Source organism: Belonocnema kinseyi, chromosome 8 (genome assembly GCF_010883055.1).
Source record: "Belonocnema kinseyi isolate 2016_QV_RU_SX_M_011 chromosome 8, B_treatae_v1, whole genome shotgun sequence".
Classification (NCBI taxonomy): Eukaryota; Metazoa; Arthropoda; class Insecta; order Hymenoptera; family Cynipidae; genus Belonocnema; species Belonocnema kinseyi.
In genome coordinates, this window is record NC_046664.1 from 25,426,604 (window position 1) to 25,444,007 (window position 17,404).

General features: G+C 26.1%; 1 protein-coding gene across 1 annotated transcript in view; it reads right to left on the reverse strand.

Moving 5' to 3' along the window:
* Positions 1 to 17,404, reverse strand: part of LOC117178415 (tyrosine-protein kinase RYK-like) — a 102,475-nt gene that overhangs the window by 3,150 nt on the left and 81,921 nt on the right. Inside the window, exons 5-7 of the mRNA XM_033369842.1 lie at positions 4,256 to 4,412; positions 1,793 to 2,060; positions 1,158 to 1,344 (exon numbers count right to left, since the gene is read on the reverse strand). Coding sequence (XP_033225733.1) covers positions 1,158 to 1,344; positions 1,793 to 2,060; positions 4,256 to 4,412 — 612 coding nt within the window. The remainder of the gene's footprint in view (positions 1 to 1,157; positions 1,345 to 1,792; positions 2,061 to 4,255; positions 4,413 to 17,404) is intronic.

Genomic DNA, 17,404 nt, shown 5'->3' on the forward strand with positions numbered 1-17,404 from the left:
GAAGGAGAAGGAGAAGGAGAAGGAGAAGGAGAAGGAGAAGGAGAAGGAGAAGGAGAAGGAGAAGGAGAAGGAGAAGGAGAAGGAGAAGGAGAAGGAGAAAGAGAAAGAGAAAGAGAAAGAGAAAGAGAAAGAGAAAGAGAAAGAGAAAGAGAAAGAGAAAGAGAAAGAGGAACAGGAACAGGAAGAGGAAGGGAAAGAGGCAGCGGAAGAGGAAGAATATTGGAATAAATAAACAAAAATGAATCAATTTTTAAAACTGAATTATATACAATCATATCGAGAGTAACTAAATCCAAAGGCTCATTTTATGTATATATTATTCAATGCATATATTCCTAAGGAATTATGAGTGCGTGTGGTCTTCCAGAAACTGTTTATATAAACAAATGATTAAAATTTAAGTGTAGAAGGCAATCATGCCGCTAGTTTGAATTACTCTTAAAGTTTCTCTCTGAAAGAAAGGGTCTATCAATAAAGATAACTTTAATCTTACTGAAATATTATTTATTTTAACCTTGAATCCTAGACTGTATTCACCTCGTAAACATTTAAAGAGGAAGAGAAAGAGAAAGTGGAAAAGGAAGGGTAGGGGGAGGGGAAGAGGGAGAGTGGGGGAGTGGGAGGGAGAGGAATGGGTGGGGGGAAGAGGACGGGGAATGAGAAGGGGTGGGAAGGGATAGGGATGGGGGAGGGTAAATGGAAAAGGGATAGGGAGAGGGGAGGAGGTCGAAGAGGACGGAGACGAAGACGAGCAAGAAGAAGATGAAGCAAATGAGAGGAGGTGGAGGTTGAGAACAAGAGGGTCTAGGAGAAAGAATTTGAGGAGGGGAAGGGAAAGGGAAGAGGAAAGAGGGAGAGGAGGGGGATGAAGAGGACGAAGACGAAGACGAAGGTGAACAGGAAGATAAGGAGGCAAATGAGAGGAGGTGGAGGTTGATGACAAGGGAGTCTAGGAGAAAGAGGTCGAGGAGGGAAGGGAAAGGGAGAAGAAAGAGAAAGAGAAAATGGAAAAAAGAAGAAGATTACAACTTAAAACTTGTTCTTATTTTTCTATTTTTGTTTTATATAATTTAAATGGAGAGAATAAATAGTGTGAAGACAAAATGTAATGTTTTGATTCTTGCTTTATACCAAGAATAATAAGAAAATAGACTTACCACATCAGTTGAAGTTGTATATTGATTAAGTTGAAGGCTTTCTAGAGCCATCCAACGAATTGGCCTATTCTCATTGTCCCCTAAGCAGTGATAATCCTGTGGAAAGAGATCTCTGGCTAATGCTGCATCAGCTAATCTCACACGAAGACTACCTGGCTCAATCAGGCAATTTCTTGCTGCAATATCCCTGCAAAAACAATTTTTTTTTAACCATTTTGAAAAGGTGACTACCAGAGGATAGCGCAAAACCCAAATTTCAAGAAATAGAAGACAATTGGGTTCTGTTTTATTTATATCCACCTAAAAAGTAAATCTGCAATATTTTGTTCCGATAAGAAAATTTCTAGGCAATTCTGCAAAGTTGCCCGAAAAACATAAAAAATAATTGCTTCTACTGAAAAATGGTGTGAGTGAAATAAACAAAAGTAAGTGTAGTAAAGAAATAAATACAACGAAATACAACCAAAATTCCTCAGACAACTTTATTTTGATTGGGACCAAATTATTCAGAGTTGCTTTTTTAGCTTAAAGATTAAAAAATATGACACTAGGATTTATTATTTTTCACGGAATGGGACTTAGAACAAAATATTGTCTACAAAATTAAATTTTGGTTATTTTTTGTTTATAGTGACCTATGTAAAAGGCCTCGTCCGTGAAGAAATCCTCCGGCTCTGGCTACCTGTACCGCAACATTTACTAAATCCCTTGTGATAGGATGATAAGTCCCGTCAGTAAGGTAAATTTTTAAATTCAATTCATCCAAGGAACTTGTGTATGCCAACATTGGCCATTCACTGTCCAGACAAGCAGCCGCGAGGGATGCTATATTCCCGTGAATCAATCCTGCCAGTTGTGAACCCTCAACTACTAAGAGGGAAGCTTGATAAGCTGAGGCCACTTCTGTAATTTCAAAAGTGCCAGTTTTTAATAATTTTTTTTAGTTTCAGATCTTGAAAAATGCAATCAACATCTATTGCCATCTAAAAAAAAATACTTTTTTCTCCTGAACAAGAAAAGAAAAAAATCTCCTCTTCTTCTGGACAAAAATAAAGAAGGGGAAATAAAAATAAGAAGGCAGCCAACCAAATCCCCTTTCTTTTCTTTTTTCTTTCGAATTTTTTTTTCATCATTATCAAATAAAAATGAAACATCACTTGCAAAAAAAAATAATTACGAACTTTCGGCACTCATACAGCACCCTTAAAAAGGCAAAACAAAAATTAAAATTAAAATAAAGAAATTTTAAGTTAAATTACTTGAAATTCTTGTTAATAATGCAAATAAAGAAGAAATTAATCATCAATAACCTATATTGTCTAATCTCGAAAAAGGGGTATCCGGCGCAGTTAATATTAATAGAATTTAATCATTTTTAGCAAATTTATCAATAAGACTTCAAATAAATATTAATTAATTCAGGAAATTAAATTTAGAAGAAATTAATATTTTAGTTCATCTTTTAATGCCGATATACAAATTTAACGTTTCAATTCGCTGATAAAAAATATAATTGAATTAAAAATTTTTTTAAATCATAAGTCTTAATTTGAACCTAATTTTTTTTGGTATGATGCAATCGATTTCCCGTAAAAATGATAACATACCCTAACATTCTTTCAAAACGTTAAATTTTTCATGAAATCTATACCGATTTCAGGTAAAAAATTGAGCATAACAACTGCTTCTATTTTTTAATATTCAACTAATAGTTTCATTTTTAGCCAAATAGTTAAATTTACAACTTGAGGAATACATTTTCAATCAAATAGATAAATTTTTGAAATAAAAAAGATAAATCTGCAACGGAAAATGGAATAGTTAAATTTTTAGTTTAAGATATTAATCATCAACCAAACATTTCCATTTGAAACCAAATAGTTTGAGTTTTTAGGCCAAAGAGATAAATTTTCAAGCAAAAATATAAATTTTCAACCAAATCGCCAAATTGTAAAAATATTTATCTATAACCAAAGATAGTTGAATTTTAAATCAAATAGTCGAATTTTTAAGCAAAAGAAATCAATGCTTAGCCAAAAATACAATAGCTGAATTTTCAACAACAGCAAAATAATTTTCAACAAATGGATCAATTTTCATCTGAAGAGATAAATTTTCAACTGAAATTACCAATGAAGAAAAAAGAATTAATTTTTCACAAATGAATTTAACTTTCCACCAAGTAATTAAATTTCAAACTGAAATAAATGCATTTTTAATTATCTAGCAGCATTTAAACTTGAAGATAAATTTCTAATCGAAAATAAACTAATTAAATCTTTTGGGATAAAAAAATTAATTTTCAACCGAAGAAAATAAACTTTAAACGAAAAAATTCCATTTTCAAACAAAAAGACGAATTTTCAAATAAGAATATTAGTTTTCTACCAAAGAGGATACAATATTAATAAAATACTTCAAGTTTGAACAAAAAAGATAAATTTTTAATCAAAATGAGATGGGTCAATTTTACGTTAAAAAATTAGTTTTAAGCAATTGAACGAATTCTCAACAAAATAGATAATTTTAAACAAAAGAATACATTTTTGAATAATATGCTTGATCTTTAAAAAAGATGTATTTTCCATAAAAAATAAAAAGTAAAAAATAAAAAATAAACTAAAAGAACCCAAAAATGTAAAAATATTTTGAATCTTGCTCAAATTACCATAATTCAGATTTAATAATACTAATTTTCGAAGTGAAACTTCAACGTAACATAACAATCACAAAAAGTATTGATTTTATGAATTTGAAATTAAAATTTCAAGCCTAAATAAAAAAATTAATTGGATTGCAATCCAATAAAAACGCTGGAAATAAAAAATAATAATAATTGTTTTTTTAAATTTAATAGAAACATTTAAGATTGTGATGTCCAAATTTATTAGGTGGATTCTTCTTTCTAACATTTTTAAAAGTAATAATTTAAATTTTTGCGATTCCCACTAATTATGATAATTTGTTTCCTAAAATAATAATAACAATAATAATAATAAAAGGTTTAAAATCCAATTAGAAACTTTGTATAGATTTAATGGATGAATAGCGTGCCTAATAAATATAAAAAATTAAGAATAAACATTTTTTTATTTTACCAGTTACTGTTTTTATTATGACTTCCTGTTCACGACCGGCCAAATCCAGTGTCCCTCTATAAACTCTACCGAAGGTTCCCTCCTGCATGAGACTCCGGCAATAAAGCGAAGTTCTTGATACTGCAAGTGCTTTGGCTTTTTCACAAGGATCCGTGGACTGAAACAAATTGAGAGATTAAGAAAACAAATACTCAGCGCTAGGAACTTAAAAAAAATTGTAAAGAATTTTTTTTTACATCTAATAGGAAAATCGAAAATACAAATTGACGGAAATTGATGAAAGATAAGAAAGAAGAAATATGGCATCATTGCTTATTTAGGATTCCTTATAAAAAAAAATTTCTTTGGTTCTTTAAAACCTCGAATCAAATTTTAGTGGCTTCTGATAAGAAAAAACGATCCTCTTTTTTTCTTAAATTTATTTTTAAATACATTTTCAGCTATAAAACTTTCACAAAATATTAGCTGACTAGCAACAATTTATTCAACTTGAAAATATTTGAAAAAGAGAAAACAAATTTTAATACGGAATACAAATTTTGTATCAATAATTATTTTGTTAAGTTTAGCGGATTATTTGTTTTCAATGTTTTATAATTATAGTTTTCAAAAAATTCTCGAAAAGAACTCGAAGCGATGTTTGAAGATGTCAAATATGTCGTAGAAGTATCTAGAAAATTTTCATGATTTTTGTTTTAAAACCTCGAAATATCTTTTCAAATGATTCAGATTTTTCCTAACATTTATGAAAAATCTTTTGAAATTAAAAAAAATCCTTAAAATTTTCCACATTCCTATTTAGAAAATTGTTGGTAATATTGCAATATATTTTGAAATAATTTTAAGTAATCTCCTAATATTATCTTTCTATTCTTTTCAAGCTTTATGAAATTCTTAAAAAGCTCCCACATTTTTTGTTCGTAATCTTTAAAAATCTGTTTCAATTTTTTTTAATCAAAGGAAAAATTTCCGTAGAAATCTAAAAAGATTTGTTTGATTATATTGAAATCTTTCAAAATACTTGAAAAGCTTCAAATTTGCATTTCGAAATATTCCACAATTTAAATAAAGGTTTACAGTTCTTAAAACCTTCTCAACTTTTAAATAATTTTTTTTAATTTGCTCAAAGCTCTGAAATATCTTCTGAATTCAGGTTCAACATTTTTAATATTTAAAATTGACAAAAATTGCCTTATAGGTTTAAAAATTAGTCAGTTCTTCGTCTACAGTGTTTCGTATTGATAGCGTATTGTTTCGTATTGTTTCGTATTGATTAATATTTTTTAAAAACATGATATATTATTATTTCTATCGGACAAGCGAGAGATAAACTGCCTACGATTGAAAAAAATGTATGACGTTAACTTTGGTAAATATTTTAAAATTATAGTTTTTTTTCAGTACGAACTCAAGGCATTTCATACATAATAATGATACTTTTTTTTTAATTTTAATAAAAATACAGTAAATCTTAAAATACGTATTTTTCTAATTTTCAAAAACTTCTTATTCAAATAAATTGTATACTCTGATCGACAGGCAACGTTTGTTTAGAATGACAGGTTTCGAAGAGTTAAGGGCATATTGTCTGACCTTTAGGGAACTATTCTACTGACGGACAGTGGTGGGAGAATATCCCTTTTATGGTTTAAAATAATGTACAGCAGAAAAATGATTACCAAATTGAACATACATCTAAAAAAATCGATAATATTTCAGAGAGAAGCGTCAGCTCAAATTATGATTTAGATTTTCAAATCGTTTATAAATAACAAATATGGCATAATTACTTAATAACCCTTTAAAACATATTTTATAAACAAATCCATTATTTAATCTCTGTGACTTTGTCTTAAACAAAATTTCTGATTTCAACATCCATTTTTGAAGATTCTTTTCACGAATCCAAGAGATTGAACAAAAAAAATGATAAGAGTTAATTACAAACGCTTGAAATTTGCAATTATTATTAAAAATTTTAATAAAACGATAAAAATCTACAATTCATATGTTAATTGAGAGCAACATTTAAACAAATAATATATTTCGTCTTATTAAAAAACATTAAATTTACTGGATTTTTTCTGGGTATTTCAAAAATTATATCAAATATCCCTAAAAATAAAATTTCCGACCTTGTAAAATCACCGAAAAAGGAAACATTAGAATTAGGGAAGTCTAAAAATTAAACAAAGTATGCCTTTATCAGGATATTTTAATTTTCAACCTAAAAATGCATTTTAAAGCAAATTGCACGTAGAATGTTCAAACAGAAAAGATTAAAATATATAAAAAAGTGTAATGCTCCAGCAAAAAAGACAAATTTCGTAAAAGACCAAACAGCTTACCAAACAGTGTTTTTGCCAAAATGTATGATCTTACAAAAATGGAATTTTCAACTTAAAAGTTTCACTTTTCAGCAAGAAAGATTAATATTATACCTAACAGAAGCATTTTTAGTCAATTGAATTAATCCTTAAAGAAATATTATTAGACAAAAAAGTTAAATTCACAAATAAATAGACGAATTTCTTAATAAAAAAGATGGATTTTAAACCAAATAGTTGATTTTTTAACCAAACTATGAATTTTCCACAAAAAATTTCAATTTTTACCCCGAAAATTTGAATTTTAATCTGGAATGATAAATCTTTGAAGAAAAAAATTAGTTTTCTTAAAAAGTAGCTTAACTTTAAACCAAGCAGTTGATTATTTAGTTTTAACTGATCAATTTTCTACAAAACTTATTATGGTTCATATTTCAACTAAAAAAGATTTTATTTGAATTAAAAAGACATTGAATTCAGCAAAAAAGACAAATTTTCAAACAAATGGTCGAACTTTGAACAAAAAAAGATAATTTTTTAATCAAAAATATCAATTTCCATTAAATAATATAAAATTCAGATTTTTAGTTAATAGAATTAATTCTCAAAATAAACAAAAAACGAATTTTCATCCCAGAAAATTAAATTTTTAACTTAAAAATGTATACATTTTCTAATCATGCAATAGTTTAATTTTCTAGAAAACAGATAAATCTTCAACCAAACAAATACATTTTTAATAAAGTAGCTCATCTTTAACCAAGTAGTTGAAACTTTTCACCAAAAAAAGGAAATAGTTCGTCATTGTTAGGGGTAATAAATTTCGTTTACACATAATGTAATTATTTAAACAATTAATTATTGTATGTTTATAAATTTTCTAAAAATTGAGTCGAAGGTGTGTAATTTTTTCTCAAAATGGTATCGTTGGCTACTTCTGTTGAAAAATTACAGGATTTTGATACATTTTTTCTAATTGTTCACAAATCTCTATTTCTTTCAACAGTTTTTATTTGTTCAAGCAGTTTTTTATACCTTAAAAAGTAAATTAAAATAGAATATATACAATTATTTTTCGGAATTTATAGTGTACAGAAAAAATATATTGACCATTTGCTAAATTAAAAAAAAAAATTTGTTTAAAGAATTGTTCTTCCAAAAATATGTTTAAAATTGTATTTGCTTAATTAAATATAATATTGAAACATATCGAGTAGTAAATTCTGTAAAAAAAAGTAATTTCCTTGTATAAACCAGTTTTATTCCTTCAAGCAGTTTTCTATTAATGAATGTGAATCAATAATATAAAATATAACAGACAGAACGATTTTAGTAATTATGTTTGATTCCGAAAATAAAATTGGAAAAATATTTTTGGTAAAATAATTCTTTAAAGAAATTATATTTGTTTACACAATTAAACTTGGTCAATGCATTTTTTCCATACACTATACATTCCGAAAAATAATTGTATAGTATTTTATTAAAATTTTTTTTTAATTATTGAAAAAACTGCTTTAGGAAACAAAAATTGTTTAAAAAAATAGAGATTTGTAAAAATTTAGAAGGGGCGTATTAAAATTTTTGTAAATATTTGACAAAAAGTAGGATATGATACCAATTTGAGAAAAAAATAGACATGTCTGACTCAATTTTCAGAAATTTTGTAAACAAAAAATAATTAATTATTTAAATAAATACGCAAAGTTTTAAAATACATTCACTTCTCTACAAAGTGACCACCTATTAAATTTCCTTAACAAAATATGACTATTTTTTACATTTGTTGGAAGTAATTAATTATTTATTCCCAAAAAATGTAAAAACATCAATAGTACATGAGTTACATTTATTTAAACAATTAAACAGAGCTTAAGCATTTATGGAGAATTTTCAAATTGTCCATTATTAACTAATTGTGAAAAACGACAGAAATTGCGAAAAACTAACAATAATATGTCCAAATTTAGTTTATATAAATTTTTACAAATTTCGATAAAACCCTTGTGTATGGGTTCAATTTTTCGAAAATCCAAAATTTTCTCATGTTAATCAAATGAGATTTTGAAGTGTCTGGCGGCACGCGTTAATATTTAAATTTAAAAAAAATAATAAATTACTGATTTATTCCTCCAGAAATGCAAAATTTAGGGAAATCTTTGGACAAAAATAAAAAAGAGGATAAAGAAATAAGAAGGCAGCTAACCAAATCCCCTTCCCTTTTTAATTTCTTTCTTCTTTTCTATTTTTTTAATAGCGCATCACAACAAAAAAACATTTGTAAAAAATAAGCAACAGCGCAAAAAAAAATTAATAGTATATAGAAACAATAAAAAATACTCGAGAAAATAGGAACATCACCAAAACCATGTTCCTTTCTGTTTGAGTATTTTTATTTTATTTTAATTTTTAATTTCATGAATAAATTATTTTTTAATTTTTAATTTTTGTCTTGGTTAAGTTGCTGTATGAGTGCCGAAATGTTGGTGTTCATTTTTGACAAATACTTTTTAATTGTGATTTGATAATAATAAAAATAAAGAAGATGAAAGAAATAATAAACAAGAAGGAAGGGAATTTTTTGGTTATCTTTTCATTTTTCTTTCCTCTTTTTTATTTTTGTCTAAAGAGGAAAATTGTATTTTTTTTCTTTTTTAGGAAAAAAATGTTATCTTCTTTAAAATTTTAATAGGAACATTTTATGGTGGTTTTTCAAATTTGTTCATTGGATTCTTGGGTTTATTTTCAGGAATTCTGCACATTGATTTGATTATTAGACGTTAAATTGTATTTCAAATTTGATTTTAATCTCATTTAAATTTCATTAACTTCAACTATTTTGGTAAGAATTAATCTTTTTTGATAAAAAAAATTCAACTACTTAGTTGAAAATTACTTTTTTGTAAATAAACACTACTTTGTTATAAATTTATTATTATGGTTGAAGATTCATCTGTTTTGTGGGGAATTAAACTATTCCATTTTAAGTAAATAAATCCTGTTATTGTTAGAAATTCATTCTAATAACTAAAATCTTTGTTGGTTAAAATATGATCTATAATATGCTATATTAAAAATTGATCTGTGTAAATTCAATAATCAACAACTTGGTCTAAAATTAAATAATAATTAATTGTTTAAATAAGGACAAAAGATTTCAAATAAATTTGCTTCTACAAAGAATGAGCAACTTTACATTTCATTCAGAAAATACGATTAATTTGACCTTTTTTTTAGGAATGAATAATTATTTTATTAAGTTCAATTTATTTTTTATGACTCACCTCTTCAATCTACTCTATTTTAAAAATTTATCTCTGGGATGAAAACTCGTTTTTTTTGTTAAAAATACTAAAAATTAAAAATGTAATTATTCCTTTTTTATTTAAAAAGTATATTTTAAATTGAAAATTTGAACTTTTTAGTCCAAAATTCAAAAATTTGCTTGGAAATTGTTTTTTTTTTTCTGAATTTAATGTTTTTTTTGTAATTTAATTGAAATCTTTGTTGGTAGAAGTATGATCCATTAGTATATTATGTACCTAGGGAATATTTAATTTTAAACATTTTGATAAATTTCTGAAAATTAAAAATTTTTTTGCTAATTTATGGTAATATTACAGCTAATTTATTGTGACTGATTATAAATTGCCTCTATATTCAATTTAAAAATGTCTATAAATTTTCGGAAATTCATGGGAATTTTCAGTCAATAATGGTAATTTTGCAGGTAAATATGGTAAATTACCATAAACTACCAAAAATTCAATTTAATCATTTTTATAAATTTACGAAAATTACGAAATTTTTGGGCAATTTATAGTACTATCACAGGTAATTTATGGTAACTTAACATAAATTACTCCAAATTCAATAAAAAAATGTCTATGAACTTCTGGAAATTTTCAGAAAATTCCGGAAATTTTTGGTAATTTACAATAATTTGCTTAATTATTTATGGAAACTTTCCATAAATTACCCCAAAATTCTGTTATCTGTAACCAAAAGTACTTTTTACTCCCTAGAGAGTAATAAGTGTAGCTTTAGCCCCGCTTTATAGTCATTGAAGGGGGCTGAAATCATGTATGTGTCATAAAAAATTTATTTTGTTAGAAATTGATCTGTTTAAATTAAATAATCAAATACAGTGAAACCCTTCAAACGCCCTCCCTTGTATAGTCCTTCCGAGAATTAACGACGCGCCGCAGGTAGGAGTAACCGGTGCTGCGCGGGGTTAGCGGTTGTCACTCAGGAGAGCACTCAGGCGTGAACAAACAAAAGCAGAAGGGGCTATAATGAGTTAGTTCCCAAGCACCTTCTTTTTGAGTTCACTAATTTTTTTTCGTTAAATATTTATCATTCCTGTTTAAAATTCTAATTTTAGGGTTAAGGATTGAAATTTTTCGTGGAAAATTCATATTTTTGGTTAAAAGTTCAATTTTGTTTGTAAAAATTTATTTATTTGTAAAAAATTAACTTTTTGGTGTGCAAATCTTAATACAAAGTAATGTATTTTGTTGAATTATCAGGATGCAATTTGACCTACTCTGTTACAAGTTCATTTATTAAAGATTCGAACTATGCTATTTTTACATTCTCATCAGAGAAGGTATTAGAATTGTATAAAATTTGACCCCCCCCCCCCTCCCCCAGTTTCGGTCAAATGTCCACATTTCGAGACCCTCTGAATCCGAAAAATAGGCTTTTACGAATGCGTGTGTCTGTATACATGTACGTATGGAAGTCTGTTTGTCTGGCTGTGACCACGATAACTTTTGAAAAAATCATTCTATTAGATTGGCCTTGGCGCACTCTTTTAGTGTCCCAAACTAAAAGTCAAGTTCGTTATCCAGACATTTTGGATAAAAACTCAAAAAGTGAGCGCATTTTGAATATTTTCGAGACCACTTTTTCAAAATTAGAAAATTCTGTGTACGTTTATACATAGTATTTAATAATTCGAATAATTTATCGTCATGGATGTTCTCATAAAACTATAAATTACCATAGTTATAGCATTTTTGAATTTTTGAATTTTCTTTAAAAATAAAAAATTCTAATTCTGAAAGCATACAAAATAATGAAAAATTAAAAAATTACATTTTTTGGCAGAACTATACAAAATAGGGTGAAAGATGATTATTCAAAAATAGTGAATTTGAAAAAGATCCACAAATTTCTTATGATCACTTTTTGATAGGATGCAAAAACAGAAATATCGAAAAATTATTTCTGCCAAATTAAATCATTTTTACATTCTCATCAGAGAAAGCATTAGGTTTGTGTAAAATTTGACACCCTCCCCCCAATTTTTGTCAAAAGGTCAAGATTTATTCCAGATTCAAAAATTCTCTGTACGGATATTTGTATTATTTAAAAAGTCGAACAATATACATTTACAAAATTCTGAAAAAACACGAAGATGAACATTTTAAGCCAATTTTGGTTTAAAAAAAAACATTAAAAATAGAAAAATTAAATTTTGCGACACACGAAACAAGCTAAGAAAAAATAAGTTGTTTAACCCAAAAACGTCTAAAAATTGTTTTCGAATAATCTTTTTTATAAAACGCATGGCTTTCGTTTTAATCATAAAAAATAACATAAAAATAATGAAATTGAATGTTAAAAAAACGACACAAGAAAAATTAAATTGTTTATTGAGGTGTATATTCCAAAACGTAGTTACAAATTTTTCTTGGCGCATTTTTTCCATATGACAGACCGTTTTTTTTTAACTTTTAGCATACACAAATTTACCAGTTTTTCTGACTATCCAAAAAGGCTTCTTTCTCATTTATATTTTTAAATTCAATACATGAAAACTAAACAAATTATAATTAAAAGTATTAAAACAGACTTTCTAAATTGAGAAATCTGATGCGCTACCATTCTTTAGAAAATTACAAAACGTAGAATTTAAATAATTTCAGGAGAATATCTTCAAAAATGAATATAATATTTTAAAAAAAATTATTTGGAAAAAATTTAAATAGAATTGAAACAAATTCGATCAAATACCTCCGAATTTAGGGTAAGTTTCAAAGACTTCAAGATAAATAAAACAACTTTTTTTTTAATCTATCGAATGAATAGAATGGAGTGAATTTAGAAGAATTCAAAAGAATTTAGGATGATTTAATAATAATTCAGGGTGAATAAAAATGAATTGCAACAAAATATTTTTAAATTTCATCAAATCTTTGTTGCCTTACACCGTATGCGTAAAGTTTAATTCATAAAGGAAACATTAGAAAATGAGCAAACTCAGTTTATTGAAGCACGCAGTACGTCATGAGAATATGTTTTTTAAAGCCAAAAGAGCTTTAACAAAAGAGAATTCACAATCACCAAGTTACTTTTATCGAATGTTTGACATATAGTTTTAAAAATTTTTGGCAAGAAGAACGAACGCGCAGCACGATAAATAACATTCGCGCGCTCTAAGCGCGCTCAAACTTACAAGCGAAGCGAAAATTGCGAATTACGAAATTCGTCTATTTTCTTGTGAATTCAACTTTTTTGTTTCAAAATCGTTTCCTTAAGGTATACTTTTGGCTGAAAATCTGTTAAGTAAACTGTTTGGTAAAAAATAGCAAGTTTCGGGTTTTAAACTAATTTTATAGAAATAAAAAATTTGTGGGGTGGAGGGTGACTCGCCCTGTAGGTCTAAACAGGTTTTTTGGACCACTCTACTGTAGACACCTCCTTTTCCTAAACGTGAAGCATGACCTCTCAATTTGATGCAAGTCAGAGCTCTTAAAAATTACAGAAGACAAATTGAAAGGGATCTTTTTGTCTAAGGGTATGAACATTAGAGCTTTTTTCTCCTATTTATCATACTCGTGCCTTCGAAAAAGCTCTTGATGACCGCGAGACGTGAGTCGAGAGGGAGCTTTCACCTATACCTTGAGAGGGTTGTCCCTCTTTATTTGGGAATGGATTCTCATTGGTTGCAATGTAGGGAGGGTCTAAGTACGTACGAAGCCATTCATTAATTTCAATTTTCCGGAGTTCTGCCTTCACCTCCTAAACAACCCCCATCCTTATTCTCATTCACAACTACCGCCTCCCTCGCTTATAATACTTTGTAACGTGCAAGCTTTTTGCTTTCTGTAAAAAGATCGCCAGACGCGATGAATAGAAAGGCTTTCTCGACAATAAATTAGCTTAGCTTAGTCTTTTTTTATTATTTAAAAAATAATTTCTTGAACTTTCTTCATTTAATTCAAAGTGAAAATTTGTTATTATTTAAATAATGTCGAATGTAAACTTTAAACAAACTTATTCTACACAAAATTCATTGTACAGGATGCCCACTGATCATATTTTTTCTACACGAAATTTTGTCTGCACAGAATATATCTTGATCAAAATTAAATAGTAATATTTCACAATAAAGATACTCTGAAAATATTTTACACAAAAAGATTATGTCAAATTTTTTTTATACCGAACATTTATTTTACCTAGAATATTTCCTATACAAAATCAAATTGTAATATTTTATTATCAAGGTATTCTAAAAAAATATTGTATTCAATATTTTTCCTACACAAAATTTTATCTACACAGTATATTTTCTAAAAAAAGTTAAATAGAAATATTTCATAATGAATATACTCTAGAAATAGTGTACACAAAAATATTATGTCAATTTTTTTCCTACAGAATATTTTCTCTGCACGGAATATTTCCTACACAGAATGAAATTATAATATTTTTTAATAAGGATATTCTAAAAATATTGTATCCAATTTTTTTCCTACTCCAACTTTCATCTATACAGAATATTTCCCAAACAAATTAAAATAGAAATATTTCTTAATGAATATACTCTAGAAATATTGTACACAAAAATATTATGTCAATTTTTTTCCTATAGAACATTTTTTCTACACAGAATATTCCCGACAAAAAAATCAAATTTTAATATTTTATGATGAAGACATTCTACAACTATTGTATCCAATATTTTTCCTACTCAAAATTGTATCTATAATGGATATTTCCTAAACAAAATTAAATAGAAATACTTCATAATGAATATACTCTAGAAATATTGTACACAAACATATTATATCCAATTTTTTTCCTAAAGAAGATTTTTTCTACACAGAATATTTCCTGCACCAAATTTCCTACACTATAATAAAGATATTCTAAAAACATTTTACACAAAAATCTTATCTTCAATATTTTTCCTATCCAAAATTTTGTCTACACAGAATATTTCCTAAACAGAATTAAATTGTAATATTTTACAATGAGGATATTCTAAAGATATTGAACACAACAATATTATGCCCAATACTTCTTTTACACAAAATTTAGTCTACACAAAATATTTCTCAAACAAAAGTAAATAGAAATCTATTATAATGAAGATATTCTTAAAATAATGTCACCAAACATATTATGTCCAATACTTCACCTACATGAAACTATTTCTACCCAAAATATTTCTTGAACAAAATTAAATAGTAATGTTTCATAATAAAGATATTTCTACACGAAAATATTACTTACAATACTCTTCCTACACAAAATTTTGTCTTCACAAATTATTTCCCAAAAAAATTAAATAGTAATATTTTCTGATAAAGATTCTCTAAAAATAATGTACACAAAAATATTATTTCCAATACTTTTTTTAAACAGAATTTTGTCGACATAGAATATTTTCCTAAATAAAATTAAATAGTAATATTTTCTAATAAAGATTTTCGAAAAATATTGTACAGAAAAATATTATTTCCAATACTTTTTCTAAACAGAATTTTGTTGACATAGAATATTTACCTAAATAAAATTAAATAGTAATATTTCATAATAATTATACTCTAAAAACTTTTACACCAAAATATTATGTCTAATATTTATCCTACCAAAAATTTTTTCCACACAGAATGTTTCCTGAATAAAACTAGAATATCTTCATAATGAAGATATTCTAAAAATATTTTACACAAAAATATTATGCTAAATTTTTTTCCTACAGAACATTTATTTTACACAGAATATTTCCTAGATAAAATCAAATTTTAATATTTCATAACAAAGATAGTCTAAAAATCTTTTACATAAAAATATTATGTCTAATATGTATCCTACCCAAAATTTTGTCTACGCAGAATATTTCCTAAATAAAATTAAATAGTAAGATTTCATAATAATTATACTCTAAAAACTTTTACACCAAAATATCATGTCTAATATTTATCCTACCCAAAATTTTTTCCACACAGAATGTTTCCTGAACAAAACTAAATAGTAATATTTCACAATGAAGATATTCTAAAAATATTTTGCACAAAAATATTATGCCAAATTTTTTTCCTACAGAACATTTATTTTACACAGAATATTTTCTAGACAAAATCAAATTTTAATATTTCATGACAAAGATACTCTAAAAATCTTTTACATAAAAATATTATGTTTCATATTTATCCTACCCAAAATTTTGTCTACGCAAAATATTTCCTGAAAAAAACTAAATATTAATATTTCATAATGAAGATATTTTAAAAATATTGTACACAAAAATATTATGTTCAATATTTTTCATACCCAAAATGTTGTCGAAACAGAATATTTTCTAAACAAAATTAAATTGCAATATTTCATAATGAAGATACTCTAAAAATAATGTAAACAAAAATATTATGTCAAATTATTTTCCTAAAGAATATTTGTTCTACACAAAATATTTCCTACATAAAATCAAATTCTAATATTTTATCATACAAAAATTCTAAAAATACTACACACAAAAATCTTATGTCTAATGTTCTTCCTATCCAAAATTTTTTTCACACAGAATATTTTCTAAACAAAATTAAACTGTAATGTTTCAAAATAAAAATATTCTAAAGGTATTGTAGACAAAAATATTATTTCCAATACTTTTTCTACACAAATTTGTGTCTGCAGAGAATATTTCTTAACCAAAATTAATAATGAAGATATTCTGAAAATATGGTCCGCGAATATATTATGCCCATTATTTGACCTACACGAAACTTTTTCTACACAGAATGTTTTCTAAAGAAAATTAAATAGTATTGTTTTATAATAAAGATATTCTAAAAATATTGTACACAAAAATATTATTTTCAATATTTTTTCTACACAAAATTTTGCCTACACAGAATATTTCCTAAGCAAAACTAAATAGTAATATTTCATAATAAAGATACTCTAAAAACATTGTGCACAAAAACATTATGTGAAATTTTTCACCTGCAGAATATTTTTTTTACACAGAATATTTCCCTCTGTTAATTAAATTGTAATATTTAATAATAAAAATATTCTAAAGGAATTGTACACGAAAATATTATGTCCAATATTTTTCCTAGACGAAATTTTATCTACAAAGAATATTTTCTAAATGAAAATAAACATTAATATTTCATATCGCAGATACTCTAAAAATATTTTACACCAAAAAAGAATGTCCAATATTTACCCTACCCAACATTTTTTTACACAGAATATTTCCAATACAAAATTAAACAGTAATGTTTTATAATGAAAATATTCGAAGGATATTTAACACAAAAATATTATTTTCAATACTTTTACGACAGCAAATTTTGTCTTCACAGAATATTTTCTAAGAAAAAAATTAAATAGTAATATTCTCTACTAAAGATACTCTAAAAATATTGTACAAAAAAATATTATGGCAAATTTGTTTCCCACAGAACATTTTTTCTACAAAGAATATTTCCTACACAAAATCAAATAGTAGTATTTTATAATGAAGATATTCTGAAGATATTGTATGCAAAAATATTGTTTCCAATACTTTTTC